This window comes from Pantherophis guttatus, chromosome 1 (assembly GCF_059756535.1).
Source record: "Pantherophis guttatus breed Tessera chromosome 1, ASM5975653v1, whole genome shotgun sequence".
Classification (NCBI taxonomy): domain Eukaryota; kingdom Metazoa; phylum Chordata; class Lepidosauria; order Squamata; family Colubridae; genus Pantherophis; species Pantherophis guttatus.
The window spans coordinates 10,217,230-10,235,925 of NC_142063.1; the positions used below are offsets into that span (position 1 = coordinate 10,217,230).

General features: G+C 46.2%; 1 protein-coding gene across 4 annotated transcripts in view; it reads right to left on the bottom strand.

Annotated features, from left to right (window-relative positions):
• The window catches only part of DPP9 (dipeptidyl peptidase 9), an 80,898-nt gene that overhangs the window by 24,762 nt on the left and 37,440 nt on the right, over nt 1–18,696 (bottom strand). For 3 of the 4 annotated variants that reach the window (XM_060681607.2, XM_087895116.1, XM_087895169.1), the window contains exons 15-20: nt 18,486–18,621; nt 13,356–13,501; nt 12,098–12,244; nt 9,491–9,643; nt 4,694–4,836; nt 173–284 (exon numbers count right to left, since the gene is read on the bottom strand). In XM_060681607.2, coding sequence (XP_060537590.2) covers nt 173–284; nt 4,694–4,836; nt 9,491–9,643; nt 12,098–12,244; nt 13,356–13,501; nt 18,486–18,621 — 837 coding nt within the window. Of the gene's footprint in view, nt 1–162; nt 285–4,693; nt 4,837–9,490; nt 9,644–12,097; nt 12,245–13,355; nt 13,502–18,485; nt 18,622–18,696 lie in introns of all 4 variants that reach the window. The other variant, XM_087895230.1, reaches the window with a different exon arrangement.

The window sequence follows — 18,696 nt, forward strand, 5'->3', positions numbered from 1 at the left end:
AAATGTCTGCAAGAAAACCACCAAGCTCAGAGAGCACCAAGGAACCCCCTCAATAAAAATAAATAATTACCAGTACCTTAGCTGGCAGGGGCCTGCACCTTACCAACTGCAATAGTCCTCTGTTCCCAGTGGGCAGGATGGTGCCCTCTTTATTTCCAGCACTCTCACCTACCTGTAGCTGATACGGTTTCCCAGCCCGGATTAATTGGGAGATCAAGAAACTGGTGTGGAAAAAGTGCACGTTTTCATCCAGAAACCCGTGGAGGATCAGCAAGCGGTTGGGCCTGGGAAGTAGGGAGAGGAAAAATGATCCAGGGTTTAAGTGTCAACCGTCCCTACTTGGTCAGTTAGGAAAGAAAGAAAGACTCCTGGCCCACGACTAGACAAAAAAATATACTTTACTAAAGCCAAAGTAGCTACAGAAGGGGCAAAGCTGGATCTGAGATTTTCACGCGCAAAACATACAATTAACATTTCCTTTTCAGCAGAGAAAATCCCTACAGAGGGAGAAGTAATTAAGAAAATATTGGAATGTGCAGAAATGAATAGATTGACATTGGCAATTAAAGAAAAAGAAAAATCTGAGTATTTTAAGGTATGGGGGCAATTTTATCAATGGTTACAGAAGAAATATATATGAAAATCAATATAATTAAAATTTTTGGGAGAAATGTAATGAATGAAGATGTAAAAGCAAGATAGAAATGTAGTAAGAAAAATGGGGAGAAAGGAGGCATAAAATGAATTAATATAAACGTAAGGAATTTGGAAAGAATGTTGTAACAAATTACCGTATTTTTCGGAGTATAAGACGCACCTTTCCCCCCCCTAAAAGGGGATGAAAATTTAGGTGCGTCTTATACACTGAATGTAGCCCCGCCCACCCACTGGCCCCCACCCTTTGGCCTCTGCCTCCCAGCAGTTTAACTCCTTGCAGCAAACAGCAAGAAAAAACAGCTCCTTTCAGCTTCAGCACAGCCTAATTAGCACAAGTTGATTGGATCGGCCTCCCGACTCTCAGCTGTTTTACTCTCAGCTGTTTTGCCAGGGCCTCTGCTGCTTGCTGCAAGGAGGTAAATTGCTGGAGCAGATTTTTTTTCCCCCTTGTGCTAATCAAGCTATGCTGAAAACGAAAATGAAAGTAAAGCAGGCTATTTGCTGTTTATTTATTTATTTATTTTATTTATTTAATTTATATACCACCCTTCTCCCAGAAGGACTCAGGGCGGTGTACAGCCAAAATAAAACACACAGATATAAAATTTAAAAAACAATTTAAGAAATATTAAATAATTTGGCCCATATCTAATTAAAATAAAACTACCCATTTTGGACATTTAAAAGTTAAAAGTTAACGATAAAAATTTAAAAATTAGGCCAGCCCGGCTTGTTGGAATAAAAGTGTCTTGAAGGCCTGGCAGAAGGTGCGTAAGTCGGGAATCCTCCGCATCTCGGGGGGCAATTCGTTCCAGAGGGCAGGAGCCCCCACAGAGAAGGCTCTCCCCCTGGGGGTTGCCAGCCGACATTGTTTGGCCGACGGCACCTGGAGGAGCCCCTCTCTGTGGGAGCGAATTGGCCGGTGGGAGGCTATTGGTAGCAGAAGGCGGTCTTGTAAATACCCAAGTCCTAAGCCAAGGAGCGCTCTGAAGGTGGTAACCAATACTTTGAATCACACCCGGAGGACCACCGGAAGCCAGTGCAGCTCGCGCAGGAGAGGTGTTACATGGGAGCGCCATGACGCTCCCATAATCACCCGCGCGGCCGCACTCTGCGCCAATTGGAGCCTCCGGGTGCTCTTCAAGGGGAGCCCCATTTAGAGAGCATTGCAGTAGTCCAGGCGGGAAGTGACGAGGGCATGAGTGACCGTGCATAGGGAGTCCCAATCCAGAAAGGGACGCAACTGGCGGATCAGGCGAACCTGATAAAGCGCCCCCCTGGCCACGGCCATCACATGTTCTTCTAAGGACAGCCGTGCATCCAGGACACCTAAGTTGCGAGCCCTCCCCGTGGGGGCCAACGACTCGCCCCCAATAGTCAGAGATGGCACCACCTGACTATATCGGGACGCCAGGAGCCATAGCCACTCAGCCTTGGACGGGTTGAGCTTGAGCCTGTTTCTCCCCATTCAGATCCGCACAGTCTCCAGGCACCGGGACATCACTTCAAGGGCATCGTTGGGGTGGTCCGGGGTGGAGATGTACAGCTGAGTGTCATCAGCGTACTGGTGGAACTCCACCCCGAAACCACGGATGATCTCACCCAGCGGCTTCACATGAATGTTGAACAGAAGGGGCGAGAGGACCGACCCTTGCGGCACTCCACACACAAGGTGCCTCGAGGTCGACCTCTGGCCCCGTCAACACAAACTGCGACCGGTCAGAGAGAAAGGAGGAGAACCACCGCACACTGCCTCCCACGCCTAACCCCTTTAACCGGCGCAGCATGATACCATGGTCGATGGTATCAAAAGCTGCTGAGAGATCTAATAGGACTAGGACAGAGGAAAAGTCCCTGTCCCGAGCCCTCCAGAGATCATCAACCAATGCGACCAATGCCGTTTCTGTGCTGTACCCAGGTCTGAAACTTGACTGGAAAGGATCAAGATAGACCGCTTCATCCACATACTGGGGGAACTATCGCGCCACCACATTCTCAACAACCTTCGCCACAAAGTGGAGGTTGGAGACTGGACAATAATTCGCTAAAACAGCTGGGTCCAGGGAGGGCTTCTTGAGGAGGGGCCTCACCACCGCCTCTTTCAAGGCAGCGGGAAAGCAACCCTCACTCAAAGAAGTGTTGATAATCCTCTGGAGCCAGCCTCGTGTACCCTCCCGGGAAGCCAGTACCAGCCAGGAGGGACACGGGTCCAATAAACATGTGGCCGCGCTAAGTCTACCCAGAATCCTGTCCACGTCTTCGGGAGTCACCGGGTCAAACTCTCCCAGATAACACTCTCAAGTCCTTCCTCCATCACCCCGTCTGAACCTACCCCGTCAAGAGTCCAAACCTTCCCGAATTTGAGTGATTTTGTCATGCAGATACTGTACAAAATCCTCAGCTCTACCCTCCAAGGGGTCTTCCCGCGCTCCCAGATGGAGCAGGGAGCGGGTCACCCTAATCAGGGCGGCTGGGCGGTTATCTGCAGACGCGATAAGAGCGGAAAAGTAGTCAGACTTTGCCGCTCGTATCGCCACTAGGTAGGTCTTAATATGAGACCTCACCAGTGTTCGGTCAGATTCGGACCGGCTGGCCCTCCAACCGCTCTCTAGGTATCTTTTCCGGCGCTTTATTTCCCTCAGCTCCTCGGAAAACCAGGGAGCCACCTGGGATCGGCACCGGGTCAGAGGCCGCAAAGGCACGACGCGGTCCAAAGCTCCAGCAGCCGCCCTATCCCAGGCGGCCACCAGGTCTTCAGCCGCGTCATGAGCCAGAACCTCAGGCTCCAACCTATCTGGGTCCATCAGGTGCCTGGGGTGGAACCACCTAGTCGGTTCCGCCTCCCTGCAGCGAGGTGTAGCGGTTTGAAGGTCAAGTTGAAGGAGAGAATGATCTGACCATGACAAGGGCTCGATCACAATATCCCCTATATCAAAACCATTCAGCCACTGGCCAGAGACAAAAACCAAGTCCAGAGTGTGTCCCCCTGTGTAAGTGGGCCCATGAACTAACTGGGTCAGGTCCATGGCCATCATGGAAACCATGAACTTCCGAGCCGCCTCAGACCTTTCACTGATAGATGGCAGGTTGAAATCCCCCATGACCATAAGCCTGGGGGTATCAACCGCCACCCCGGCTATCACGTTGAGCAGCTCAGGCAAGGCCGCTGCCACGTGGCAGGGAGCCAGGTACGCGATCAGCAAGCCCATCTGCCCCCCACGGCCCCACTTCACAAGGAGGGACTCACATCCAGCTATCTGAGGCACAGAGGCCTCCCTCGGACCAAGACCTTCCTTTATAACAACCGCCACGCCCCCGCCCCTCCCCTGAGACCTCGGCTGATGGAATGCGCGGAAACCTGGTGGGCACATTTCAACGAGGGGGACCCCCCCCTTCCAGGCCCAACCAGGTCTTCGTAATACCCGCCAGGTCCGTTCCCCCCTCCTGAACGAGATCACAAATGAGGGGGGCTTTATTTACCACGGACCTGGCGTTGCACAACATCAACCGAAGGCCCGGGCCCTGAGGATCTGCGCAACCCAGGAAACAAGAAGAGCATTGAGGGCGCAATCGCTCGAACACTATGGCTGAGAAAACCTCCAAACTACCTTCCAACTCTGTTATTCTGACTTTGCTTGTCTGAAGGTCGCAAAAGGGGATCACATGACCCCGAGACGCTGCAACCGTCATAAATACGAGTCAGTTGCCAAGCGTCTGAATTTTGATCATATGACCTGTGAGGTTGTTGAAATGGTCGTAAGTGTGAAAAACGGTCCTACAGTCCCTTTTTTCAGTGCCAGTTGTAACTCTGAATGGTCACTTAATGACCTGTTGTAAGTCGAGGACTACCGAAATGTGTGCGAGCAGCCAAGACAAGCTACCGTCTGCCACTTAACGTCGTGCTTTTTGCATAACCTCGCCTGACTGTCCATCTCAATGTGGAGACGTTGTGAATTTTGCTGAGGGGGCCTCGTCCTTGGACCCCTTCCTCTACGCGCCCCTCCCACCCCATCGGATATCCTCCCATAATACTCACTCGTTAGGGAGTTTCTCGACATGCAGGGCCACTGAGCCCGCTTCGTAGCCTTGCTGGTTGTTCTCCGGGACGTCCATGTACCGCTCCGTGTATCCGGTATCGTAAGCCATCCAGACGGTGACGGGGGCTCCTGCTATGGCGACCTACGGGAGGAGAACGAAAGAGGATAAATCTAGAGCGGAGTCTTCCTGCCTCCAACACGAACACACACACACACACACACACACACACACACACACACACAAAGAACCAGCCTCCTGCTGCACACATTTGGCCAAACAGGAACCCTGTGTTTGATAAAATTCATCCATGAATTTTATCACGGTTGTTAAGTGAATCTGGCTTCCCCACTGACTTTGCTTGTCAGAAAAAATGGCCAGTGGAACAAAAGCCATCCACTGGTTAATTGTTCTCCCAGTTTGTTCTGCCTCAGCTACGGACCCCAAAGAACGCAGCACACACCAAGTCTGTACAAAACTTAATTTACTAAAATAACTCAGTCTTTTTCAAAACAAAGGCTGTTAATAAACTTTCTTAACAGCCTACAAGAAACCAAAGATAAGGTAATCACAATCTTACTAAGGTTGGCAGAAAGCCCAGAAGCAATTTGCAGAGAATCCAGACGCGAAATAGAGTGAACTAAAGTTGTTCCCTACCGCTTGTTTCAATCGGCGTTCCTCCTTAAATAGGCTAAGGGAGTGGCCAATTAGCCCCAAGCCTTACTCTCGAGGAGACCTCCTCCTGAGGAGCCACTCCTGCCTTTTGGCCGCTCTACGCACCCGTGCATTGAGAAGAGGCTCCTCCTCTTTGTCCTCTTCACTTAAAGGAGCTTCGGGAGGTTCTGAAGGCCCTGGCTGAATCACTGTCACAGCCTCCTCACTGTCCGACTCGAGCGCCAGCTGCACAGGCTGCTGGCGCAGCACCACACCAGCTTCCTCATTGTCGGAATCAGCTACACAGGCCGCTGGCGGGCCACAACACAGTTAGGAAGTTTCGCCTTAGTTCCAGGTTGCTTCTCTTCTTGATCAGTTGTCATCTGTTGCTTTTTTGTCCTGCCTTCAAGTGCTTTGGAGAATAGGTTGACCCACCCCACCTCTTCTTTGGGGCAGCCCCTCAAATACTGGAAGACTGCTATCGTGCCACTCCTGGTCCTTCTCTTCGTTAAGACTAGACATACCCAAATCCTGCAACCGTGTTTCGTATGTTTTAGTCCCCGGGCCTTTAAATATCCTAGTTCAGGGGTGTCAAACTCACGGGCCAGATGCATCACGCGCTGGCCACCCCCCAGTCCCATTTTAGCGAAGGGGGGAAAAGTCACAATGTCACGTGACGTTGACACTCCTGTCCTAGTTGTTTATATAAACATTTTTCTTGTTAAATAAGGATGAGAAAGTAGCTACCGTATTTTTCACTCTGTAAGACGCAGTCTGTCCCCCCGTAAAGTGGGTGGAAATGTCTGTGTTTTATGGAATATTGCGGCAAGGGGAGAGGGGGGTTGGTGCGGTGGTGGCCTGTCACTGCCACCATTCACCGCCACCAGGAAACGCTGGAGCCTTCGCTCCCGAGCAGCTGATTGATGGTTGGATCGGCCTCCCAGAATACCGCCGAGCAGCCATTCGGCGGCGGCGGCGATCGGTGGCAGTGACGATCCCCACCACCTAGGACAGCTGATCGACGATATTCTGGGAGGCTGATCCAACCGCCAATCAGCTGTTCGGCAGCGAAGGCTCCAGCGTTCCTGGCGGAGGCAGCAGACATGGAGGAGGCAGCAATGGCAGCGTTTCCAATCAGCCAGCCCACTGATCGGCGGGGCTACAGGAGGCTGGGATCCAGCTGTCGTTTAGCTGACCGGTGGTGGGCGCAACAGAGCAGAGCCCTGCCGAGCCACGTTTTGGGGCTGTGATTATTATTATTTATTGAATTTCTATAATATATATATTTATATATATATATATAAACAGTAAATAATAAATTGAGTCAACTTGGTGTATCTGCTAAGATCTTGGCACAGAATTTAGATGTTTATGCTAGCCCTGCTTGTTGAAACAGAAAGGTCTTCAGGGCACGTCGGAAAGTGTGAAGATCTGGGATTATTCGTATTCCAGAGGGTATTTTGTTCCAAAGAGTAGGTGCCCCCACAGAGAAGGCTCTCTCCCTTGGAACTACTAGACGACATTGTTTTAATGATGGTACTATGAGTAGGCCTACTCTGTGAGAGCGTATTGGTTGGTGGGAGGTTATCGGTTGCAGCAGGTGGTCTCGTAAATACTCAGGTCCTAAGCCATGGAGCACTTTAAAGGTAAGAACCAACACCTTGAAGCGCACTCGGAAGGCCATTGGAAGCCAGTGCAGCTCGCGTAGAAGAGGTGTTACATGTGAGTGCCATGTTGCTCCCATAATTACTCGCGTGGCCGCATTCTGGACCAGTTGGAGCTTCTGGGTGCACTTCAAGGGGAGCCCCATGTAGAGAGCATTGCAGTAGTCAAGTCGGGAAGTGATAACGTGCTGAAGCTGACCAGGCTGTTTGCTGCAAGGACGGTAGCCAGATGAATACCGGATGGATGCTGGGAGACAGAGGCAGATTTTCACCCCCTCGTTTTCCTCCTCTAAAGCTAATGTGCGTCTTATGGTCTGGTGCGTCTTATAGCGCGAAAAACACAGTATTTGCAGACCCATTGCGTAAGGGCAGGAGAATTTATCAAGTTTTTTAGTTCTTTTTTTGGATACTGGAGGTTTGTGTCATTTTTCCCCTCTTTTCTTGTAAACAATTTTTTGTTGTTGTTACTGTTGGATGTATGTTTTTCCTGATCTTTTTCTGTTTTGTATATTATTCCCATTGATAAAACATAATATATTTTTTAAAAAAGAAAGCATGCCAAATGCAAGTAGATAAATAGGTATCGCTTCGATGGGAAGGTAACAATGTTCCAGGCGCCTTTGGCATGCAGCCATGCCAGCCACATGACCAGGGAAGCGTCTTCAGACAACACTGGTTCCTTCGGCTAGCAAAAGGAGATGAGCAGCGGTTCCTAGAGTCAGGCACAGCTGGACAGCGGAAACCAGTTGGGTCTATGACAACTTGTCACAGCCAAGTTGTGGGGCCAACTCGCTGTACAACAACTCCCCACAGCCAACTCGCTGCAGGACAAGAGTTAAGCTAATAACTGTGTTTCCCCAAAAATAAGACCGGGTCTTATATTAATTTTTTCTCCAAAAGACCCATTAGGGCTTATTTTCTGGTTAGGTCTTATTTTTGGGGAAATATGGTACTAAATGCATCCACTGGCTGACAACCTTAACTGGGGCTTATTTTGGGGGTAGGGCTTATATTACGAGCATCCTGAAAAATCATGCTAGGATTTATTTTCCCGTTGGGTCTTATTTTCAGGGAAACAGGTTATCAAACAAATAGTGGAATAGAATCATTAAAGAAAGGATGTAAAAGGACAGACAAAATGAAATGTGAATGGCAAAAATTAAAAATAATTTTTTTGTTCATTTTAAATAATTAAATAGAATTTATTTGTACCCTATGACTATCATTAAGTGTTGTACCTTATGATTCTTGATGAACGTGTCTTTTCTTTTATGTACACTGAGAGCGTATGCACCAAAGACAAATTCCTTGTGTGTCCAGTCACACTTGGCCGATAAAAAAATTCTATTCTGTTCTGTTCCGTTCCGTTCCCTTCCCTTCCCTTCCCTTCCACTCTGTATTCTATTCTATTATTCTATTCTATTCTATTCTATTCTATTCTATTCTATTCTATTCTATTCTATTCTATTCTATTCTATTCTTTCTATTCTATTCTACTCTACTTTCTATTCTATTCTATTCTATTCTATTCTATTCTATTCTATTCTATTCTTTCTATTCTACTCTACTCTACTTTCTATTCCATTCCATTCCATTCCATTTCATTCCATTCTTTTTCTCTTCTCTTCTCTTCTCTTCTCTTCTCTTCTCTCCTCTATTCTATTCTACTCTACTCTTTCTATTCTATTCCATTCCACTCCATTCTTTCTCTCCTCCTCTCCTCTCCTCTCCTCTCCCCTCCCCTCTCCTCCCCTCCATTCTATTCCATTCTATTCTATTCTATTCTATTCTATTCTATTCTATTCTATTCTACTCTACTTTCTATTCCATTCCATTCCATTCTTCTTCTCTTCTCTTCTCTTCTCTTCTTCTCTCCTCTCCTCTCCTCTTCTCTCCCCTCCCCTCCCCTCCCCTCCGTTCCGTTCCATTCCATTCCATTCTATTCTATTCTACTCTTTCTAATCCATTCCATTCCATTCTTCTCTCTTCTCTTCTCTCCCCTCCCCTCCCCTCCATTCTATTCTACTCTACTCTTTCTATTCCATTCCATTCCATTCTTCTTCTCTTCTCTCCTCTCCCCTCCCCTCTATTCTATTCTACTCTTTCTATTCCATTCCATTCCATTCCATTCCATTCCATTCCATTCCATTCCATTCTTCTCTTCTCTTCTCTTCTCTTCTCTTCTCTTCTCGTCTCGTCTCTTCTCTTCTATTGTTCTGTTCTGTTCTGTTCTGTTCTGTTCTGTTCTGTTGTTCCGTTCCGTTCCGTTCCGTTCCGTTCCATTATCCTATCCTATCCTATCCTATCCTATCCTATCCTATCCTATCCTATCCTATCCTATCCTATCCTATCCTATCCTATTCATTGTCAAATTGTGCCACAGCAAGTGGTTGGCCGTGGCGAGGTGTCCTGCTGCGAGCTGGCCAATGGTGAGTTGGCCCATTCCAAAAATCTTTACCGTTTCAGGCAGCCAGGCTCACCTTGAAAACGTGGGGCTTGTAAATGAGCCCCACCAGGGAAAGGAAACCTCCGTACGACCAGCCATGGATGGCCACGCGGCTGAGGTCGACGAACCCGTATTTCTCCGCGACGTAATGTAAACCTTCCACCTGATCCTCGATCTCCACCTGGCCCTGAAAAGGGGATTGCAGAGGAAAAGAAAGAATTAGCAAGAGTTGGAAGGGACCTTAGGTGGACATCTAGTCCAGCCTCCTACTCAAGCAGGAAACCCTATACAGGTAGTCCTCGACATACAACTGTTCATTTAGTGACTGTTCAAAGTTACGACGGCACTTTAAAAAGTGACTTACGGCTGCAGCACGCCCGCGGTCATGTGATTTACATTTGGAGGCTGACAACAGCCCCCCCCCTTTTCTAGCTTTTTTAGTTTTTTAAATTGTCAATGGGTTTTAGTTTGAATGTTTTAAATTTTGGGGCCAAAGTCATGAAATTCTGTTAAAAATTTTAAATTTTGTATTGGTATGTGTTTTAGTTTTGGCTGTGCAACCGCCCTGAGTCCACTAGGAGAAGGGCGGTTTACAAATTGAATAAAATAAATAAATAAATAAAGAGTTATGATGGTCGCAGTGTCCCAGAGTCATGTGATCCACTATTGCGACCTTCTGACAAGTAACGACATTGGGGAAAAACCAGATTCACTTAACAACCGGGATCCTCATTTAACAACTGCAGTACCATACTTTTCGGAGTATAAGATGCACCTTTTTCCCCCAAAAAAGAGGGTGAAAATCTGGGTGCGTCTTATACTCCGAATGTAGCCCCGCCCAGCTTCTCAAACGGAGGTTTCAGAGGCTGAAAAAAGCATCAGAAATGAAGCTTCAGAAAAGAAGCCCCCAAACAGAGCTTCAGAGGCTTTTTTTTTTCCTGAAGCTCTGTTTCAGAGGCTTTCAGAGGCAGGGCAAAAAGTTTTTTCTGAATCGGAGTTTCAGAAGTTTCAGAGACAGACAAAAAAGCAAAAAAAAAAAAGCCAGGCACAGAGCTCACAACCAAGGAACCTGTTGTTAAAATTCACCTCTGGTGAATTTTTTCTTATTTTCCTCCCTAAAAACTAAGGTGCGTCTTATACACCGAAAAATATGGTAATTCATTTCACAAATGTGGAGAGAAAAGCCGTAAAATGGGACAAACTCACTTAACAAATTTCTCACTTAGCAACGTCAATTGTGGGCGTAAATCGAGGACTGCCTGTACCGAAAGGCACATATAAGGAAAGGAAAGAGAGTTTGGAATAATTTTTATCTATCATCATCGTCGTTTTCCCCGTTTCCCGACAGCCATGGAGCAAAAATCTATGGAGGTACAGGTAGTCCTCGACTTATGACCACAGCTGAGCCCCAAGTTTCGGTTGTTAAGAGACACTTGTTAAGTGAATTTTGCCCCATTTTATGAAAGGAAGAAGGGAAGGGAGTCCTGGACTTATAACAGTTCATTTAGTGACTATTCATAGTTACAATGGCACTGAAAAGGGACAACCATTTTTCCCACTTATAACCGCTGCAGCATTCCCATGGTCATGGGATCAAAATCTGACCGCTTGGCAACTGGCTCGTATTTATGACGGTCGCAGAGTCCCGAGATCATAAGGTCCCCCCTTTTGCGGACTTCTGACAAGCCAAGTCAATGGAGAAGCCAGATTCACTTAACAACCATGCAACTAACTTAACAACTGCGGTGACTGACTTAACCCCTGGGGCAAGAAAGGTTGTAAATTGGAGCAGAATTCACTTAACAACCGTCTCACTCAGCGGCAAGAGATACTGGGTTCCGTTTTGGTCGTAAAGCCGAGGACTGCCTGTAACTCAGTGGAAAAAGGAAGCAGGGAATGGCGGCTAACAGCGTAGGAAATATTTATTTTAGGAAATAAATATTTTTTTTTATTTATTTGTTGAATTTATTTGCTGAGTATCTCACCGTGAGGCTACGCTAGGAGGCTTAGAATAAAAAGGAAGAAAATGAAACGAGCATCAAGAGAACAGGAGTAAAAATACAGGTGGTCCTCAATTTAAAGAGTTCATTCAGGGACCATTCAAAGTTACAACGGAACAGGAAAAAGTGACTTATGACGATTTCCCACACTTACGACCTTTGTTGCGGCCCCATAATCATGTGATCAAACTTCAGATGCTTGGCAATATGAATCATTTGCCAAGCATCTGAAAGTTTGATCACGGGTTCATACTTATGACCGTTGCTGTGTCCCAAGCTCACGTGATCCCGTTGCGACCAGCAAAGTCAACGGGGAACCCAGATTCGCTTAACGGCCGTGTGGCTAACTGAACAACTACAGGGATTCACTTAACAACTCTGGGGAAAAAAGGCTGTAAAAGGGGGGGGCAAACCTCACTTAACAAATGTCTCACTTAACAACACAGTATTGGGCTCGATTGTGATCGAGGACTGCCTGTAACCGCAGGATAAAATAAACAAGGAAAAAGAACGCAACGAGAATATAGATCAATAGGATAACATAACATTTACTGATATAATAATAATGTAATATTTTAACCGGTCTGAATTGCAAAATAAGAGGCCAGATCCACTGGCTGGAGATAACGACAGGAACTTACCATCTGATTCTTAAGAGCTCCTTCGAACTTAAGGCCTCTCTGGCATGAGCCTCGCCCGTCTATCACCACCACGGCGTAGCCGAGGGACGCCAGCGTGTTCAGCCGCAGGTACTTGATCCCTTTGAAGGAATTATTCACTAGTTGGACCTAGGAGACGAGCAGAGGAAAAGGGACGGGGACAAGGCACCCATCTGTTAACGGAAGCAGCTCTTTGGGGGGATCCAACTTCCTGTGCAATCCGGATTTTGAAAATGTTGCCCCAAAGGTGCTTCCCCCTCCCAGAGGCAATTTGGGGACTTTCTGGTTTTTCCTTTGAAGATGTTTTGCTTCTCATCCGAGAGGCTTCTTCAGCTCTGGCTGGATGGTGGGGAATGGAAGGGTTTATACCCCTTGCAGACAGCTGGTCATTTGCATTCTTTTTAGAGCAAGCCCTATCTGATGTGGTCAGATCCGGCCCGCAGGGACATCCTGGAAAATGTTAAGCGGCCCATCCTATCTATCCAATGCAAAGAGGAAACATGGGGCCAGCGTGGCTTCGGCCTGGTCTACCCAATGCAAAGAGGAAACTGAGCCTTGATAGTACAGTGGTCTACGCACCCTGTTATTAACACAGCTGCCTGCAATTTCTGCTGGTTCGAATCTCGCCAAGGCTCAAGGTTGACTCAGCCTTCCATCCTTTCTAAGGTAGGTGAAATGAGGACCCAGTTTGTGGGGGCAATAAGCTGACTTTGTATAAAATATACAAAAGAATGAAGGCTATTGCTTAACGCATTGTAAGCCGCCCTGAGTCTCCGGAGAAGGGCGGCATATAAATCAAATTTAAAAAACAAAACAAAACATGCCAGCAGTTTAGGGAGTGGTGTCATGCAGGCCACGCCCACCCAGTTGGCCACACCCAGTGAGGGGTGTCAAGCTGGCCATGCCCACCCAGTTGCTCCCCCCCATAAAGTCAACCACAACCCTGATGCAGCCCTCAATGAAATTGAGTTTGACACCCCTGTTTTAGAGAGTCCCTGAGGGTTATTATTTGTGCCCTAAATTGAGTCAACCTCCAAGTGGCCTCAATGACTCTCTGAAAGGATGCAAATGACCAGCTATCTGCAAGGAGTATAAATCCTTCCATTTCCCCGCCATCCAGTCAGAGCTGAAGAAGCTTCTTGGATGAGAAGCAAAACGTCTTCAGAAAGTCCAGTTTCCTCTTGCAAAAAAAGCATCGTTGTGGCAACCATGATCTGGATGACTTGAGAATCTCGCTTACCTGAGGCCCCCCGTAGACAAAGAGCACCGTGGGATGCTTCTTGCCAGGTTGGAGGTCGTGTGGCTTGTACACCATCCCGTAAAGCTCGACATCCGACTGGGTGCGGAAATGAAAGATTTCAGGGGGGATGTAATCCGCAGGACAGCCTGCAAAACACAGGAAGCAGAGTAGGGGGAGAGTCACATCGGCTCATCCTCACACGGTGCCTTCTCACTAATGAAGATGACCAGGACATGCAACGTTGCCATTGTGGCCTATCGGCCACTAGCGCCTCCAGCAGCCGAATCAGAGGAGGAGGAGGAGGAGGAGGAGGCGTGGGAGTCAGGGTCAGCATCAGGGCAAACTGGGGGCTCCGAGGGGGAAGTGGGAATGTAGCTGTCAGAGATAGAGACAGAGGTGGAGCCTGGGCCGTCCATCAGCCCTCAGATGGAGAGTCAACAGCCTCCAGGTCCGGAGGTGGCTGAAGAGGAAGAGGAGGAGCAGCTGGGTCCAGTGCCTGATGCGCAGAAGGCAGAGGAGAGGAGAGCAGTGGAAATCTATGGACTGGTCCTTGGGATGGAAGAGCAACCCTAGCTCTGGGGATAAAAGGCAGGGGACAGAGATGAATAGAATAGAATAGAATAGAATAGAATAGAATAGAATAGAATAGAATAGAATAGAATAGAATAGAATAGAATAGAATAGAATAGAATAGAATAATGGAAAATAGAATAGAATGGAATGGAATAGAATAGAATAATTTATTTATTTATTACATGTATTTATATGCCGCCATTCTCCTGAAGGACACAGAATAGAATAGAATAGAATAGAATAGAATAGAATAGAATAGAATAGAATAGAATAGAATAGAATAGAATAGAATAGAATAGAACAGAATAGAATAATGGAAAATAGAATGGAATGGAATGGAATGGAATGGAATGGAATGGAATGGAATGGAATAGAATAGAATAGAACAGAATAGAACAGAATAGAATAATGGAAAATAGAATGGAATGGAATGGAATGGAATAGAATAGAATAGAATAGAATAGAATAGAATAGAATAGAATAGAATAGAATAGAATAGAATAGAATAGAATAGAATAGAATAGAATAGAATAGAATAGAATAGAATAGAATAGAATAATGGAAAATAGAATGGAATGGAATGGAATGGAATAGAATAGAATAGAATAGAATAGAATAGAATAGAATAGAATAGAATAGAATAGAATAGAATAGAATAGAATAGAATAGAATAGAATAGAATAGAATAGAATAGAATAGAATAGAATAGAATAGAACAGAACAGAACAGAATAGAATAATGGAAAATAGAATGGAATGGAATGGAATGGAATGGAATGGAATGGAATGGAATGGAATAGAATAGAATAGAACAGAATAGAACAGAATAGAATAGAATAGAATAGAATAGAATAATGGAAAATAGAATGGAATGGAATGGAATGGAATGGAATGGAATAGAATAGAATAGAATAGAATAGAATAGAATAGAATAGAATAGAATAGAATAGAACAGAACAGAATAGAATAATGGAAAATAGAATGGAATGGAATGGAATGGAATGGAATGGAATAGAATAGAATAGAATAGAATAGAATAGAATAGAATAGAATAGAATAGAATAGAATAGAATAGAATAATGGAAAATAGAATGGAATGGAATGGAATGGAATGGAATGGAATGGAATAGAATAGAATAGAATAGAATAGAATAGAATAGAATAGAATAGAATAGAATAATGGAAAATAGAATGGAATGGAATGGAATGGAATGGAATGGAATAGAATAGAATAGAATAGAATAGAATAGAATAGAATAGAATAGAATAGAATAGAATAGGGAATGTACATAAAAGAAAAGACAGATTCGTCAAGAATCATAAAGTACAACACTTAATGATAGTCAGAGGTGTGGCAGACAACTATTCATCTCCCCTGCCTGACGGACTTGTTAGCCTGCTGTGTGTGAGAGAGAGATTTTTTGCTGGCGCTCCTAATAAAGGAAATATTTAGCTAACTACAGAGGGTTTGTCGTGTTTGGGAGCCAGGTCAGAACCGTTTCTCTGTGAACGGCCCTGCATAAAACAGGTTCTCATTTTTTGAATACAGAGAGTCTTTGACTTACGACCACAACTGAGCCCAGAATTTATTTATCTTGCCAAGGGAGACATTGGTTAAGTGAGTTTTGCCTCATTTTATGACATTCCTTGCCACAGTTGTGAAGCAAGTTGCTGCAGTCGTTAAGTGAGTAACATGGTCGTTAAGTGAGAAACATGGTTGTTAAGTGAATCCGGCCTCCCCATTGACTTTGCTTGTCAGAAGGTCGCCCAAGGGGATGAGGTGACCCCAGGACGCTGTGACCGTCATAAATACGAACCAGTTGCCAAACAGCCAAATTCTGATCACATGACCATGTTGTGGGTAATACTGCAGGGGTCGCAAGTATAAAAAAATGGCCATAAGTCACTTTTTTCAGTGCCGTTGTAAGTTTGAATCGTCACTAAATGAACTGCTATAAGTTGAGGACTAACTGCATTCTGCAGGCATGAAAAGAGAAGGAACTTCTAAGGAAGATGTAGATTTGGGTTCTTCGAGCCAAAATGCTCGAGTTGTTCTCCCAATACAGGTAGTCCTCGACTTGCAACAGTTCATTTAGTGACCGTTCAGAGTTACAGCAGCACTGAAAAGTGATATTTGTGACTGTTTTTCACACCTATGACCGTTGCAACATCCCCATGGTCACATGATTTTTCCATTTCAGATGCTTGACAACTGACTCACATTTATGACCGTTGCCGCTTCCCCATGGTCACATAATCAAAATTTGGATGCTTGGCAACTGACTCACATTTATGACCGTTGCTGCTTCCCGGGGGTCACATGATCCCCCTGTGCGCCTTTCTGACAAGCAAAGTCAAGGGGGAAGCCGGATTCACTTAACGACCATGTTACTAACGTCACAATTGCGGTGTTCATTTAACAACGGTGGCACAAAAGTTCGTAAAATGAGGCAAAACTCACTCAACAAATGTTTCGCCGAGCAACAAAAATGTGGGGCTTAATTGTGGCCGTAAGTCAAGGACTGCCTGTAAATACTGCCACGCAAAGGAGGCCTTCTCGGTGGTGGCTCCTTCTTTATGGAACTAGGGTTGGCCTCCATCCTGGATCTGGATGGGGAGAAACAAGCTCAGGCTCAACCCCTCCAAGACTGAGTGGCTGTGGTTCCCGGCATCCCGTCACTGTCAGTTGGTTCCATCGCTGACTATTGGGGGTGAATCTCTGCCCCCCACAGAGAGGGCTTGCAACTTGGGCGTCCTCCTGGACTCACGGCTGTCTTTAGAAGAGCATATGACGGCTGTGGCCAGGGGGGCTTTTTATCAGGTTCGCCTGATTCACCAGTTGCGTCCCTTTCTGGACCGGGACGCCTTGCGCACGGTCACTCACGCCCTCATCACTTCCCGCCTGGACTACTGTAATGCTCTCTACATGGGGCTCCCCTTGAAGAACACCCGGAGGCTCCAACTGGTCCAGAATGCGGCCGTGCGGGTGATATGTGGCAACTCAGTGCTCCCATGTGACTCCTCTCCTGCGCGAGCTGCACTGGCTCCCAGTGGTCTTCCGGGTGCGATTCAAGGTGTTGGTTACCACCTTTAAAGCGCTCCATGGCTCAGGACCTGGATATCTACGAGACCACCTTCTGCCTCCGATAGCCTCCCACTGACCAGTACACTCCCACAGAGAGGGTCTCCTCAGGGTGCCGTCGGTTAGACAGTGTTGACTGGCGACCCCCAGGGGAAGAGCCTTCTCTGTGGGGGCACTTGCCCTCTGGAACGAGCTGCCCCCGGAGATTCGTCGGATTTCCTTCCTCCGTACCTTTCACCACGCCCTTAAAATGCTACTATTCCATCAAGCAGGGCTGGCCTAAATATTTTTAATGGGTTATTGTATTTTAGATGATCGGCCAAAACTATTTAATAATTTTAAATTGTTTTTAACTTTTATACTGTGGGTTTTATCTTGGCTGTACACCGCCCTGAGTCTCCCGGGAGAAGGGCGGTATAAAAATTTAATAAAACTGAAACTGAAACTGTTGCTTTTCTGCTAAGGCCCTAAAAACGTGGTTTTCCTAGCGGGTCTGGGGGCTACGAAAAGAAGGAGCACATTGAGTGGTTGATTTGTGTCACAGAGGGTGTGTGTGTGTGTGTGTGTGTGTGTGTGTGTGTGTGTGTGTGTGTGTGTGAGAGAGAGAGAGAGAGAGAGAGAGAGAGAGAGAGAAAGAAAGAGAGAGAGAGAGAAAGGGGGAAGAGAAAGGGAACCAGAAATACAGCTCTGGTGGCTCAGCAGACTAATTAACATCCACTTACATCAACTGCCTGCAATTACTGCAAGTTCAAATCTCACCAGGCTCAAGGTTGACTCAGCCTTCCATCCTTTCTAAGGTAGGTAAAATGAGGACCCAGATTATGGGGGCAATAAGATGATTTTGTATAAATATACAAAAGGATGAAGGCTATTGCTTAACGCATTGTAAGCCGCCCTGAGTCTCCGGAGAAGGGCGGCATATAAATCAAATTTAAAAAAAAAGAGAGAGAGAGAAAAGGAGAGAGAGAGAAAGAGAAAGAAAGGGAATGAGAAAGAAAGGGAAAGAAAGAGAGAGAGAAAGGTGAAAGGGAGAGAAAGAGAAAGAAAGGGAATGAGAAAGGGAGAGAGAGAAAGAGAAAAAGGGAAAGAGAGAGAGTAAGAGAGCAAGGGGGAAGGGAGAGAAAGGGAGAGAAAGAGAAAAAAAGTGAATGAGAAAGAGAGAAAGGGAGCAACAGAAAGAGAGAGAAAGGAAGGAAGAGGGTGGAGCTGGGGTTTTTATGTGGTGAATTTTTAAAGCCACCTGGAGTCACCGATGTGTGAGTTGGGTAGCAATATATATCTTTATATCAATTTAATTTAATGAATTAATTAATGTCCATCAAGTAGAAAGGGTGGGACGGATCCAGTCAATCCCAAATTTCCCCCCAGTTCCATAGAGAAGCTGGCTCACCCCTTATCCCTAAGACTGCAAGGCAAAGATTGGCCACCTCTGTGCGCTGTGGCTGAATGTGGACGCCGGGCCCAAATTTTACTCACTGGCTGCTTCCATCATGCTGGCCCAAAACTTTGGCTGCTTGTGAAGAGGGTCTTCGTCTGAGCCGCTGAGCTTGTAAACGTGCACACAGGGAGGGGTCCTGACGCTACTGTAGTGACTGATGAACATATCGAAGTTCTGCGAGAGAAGAGGGAGTAATAACTTTAGTGTCACTTTGAATACATAAGTAAATAAATACGAAATTATGCATAT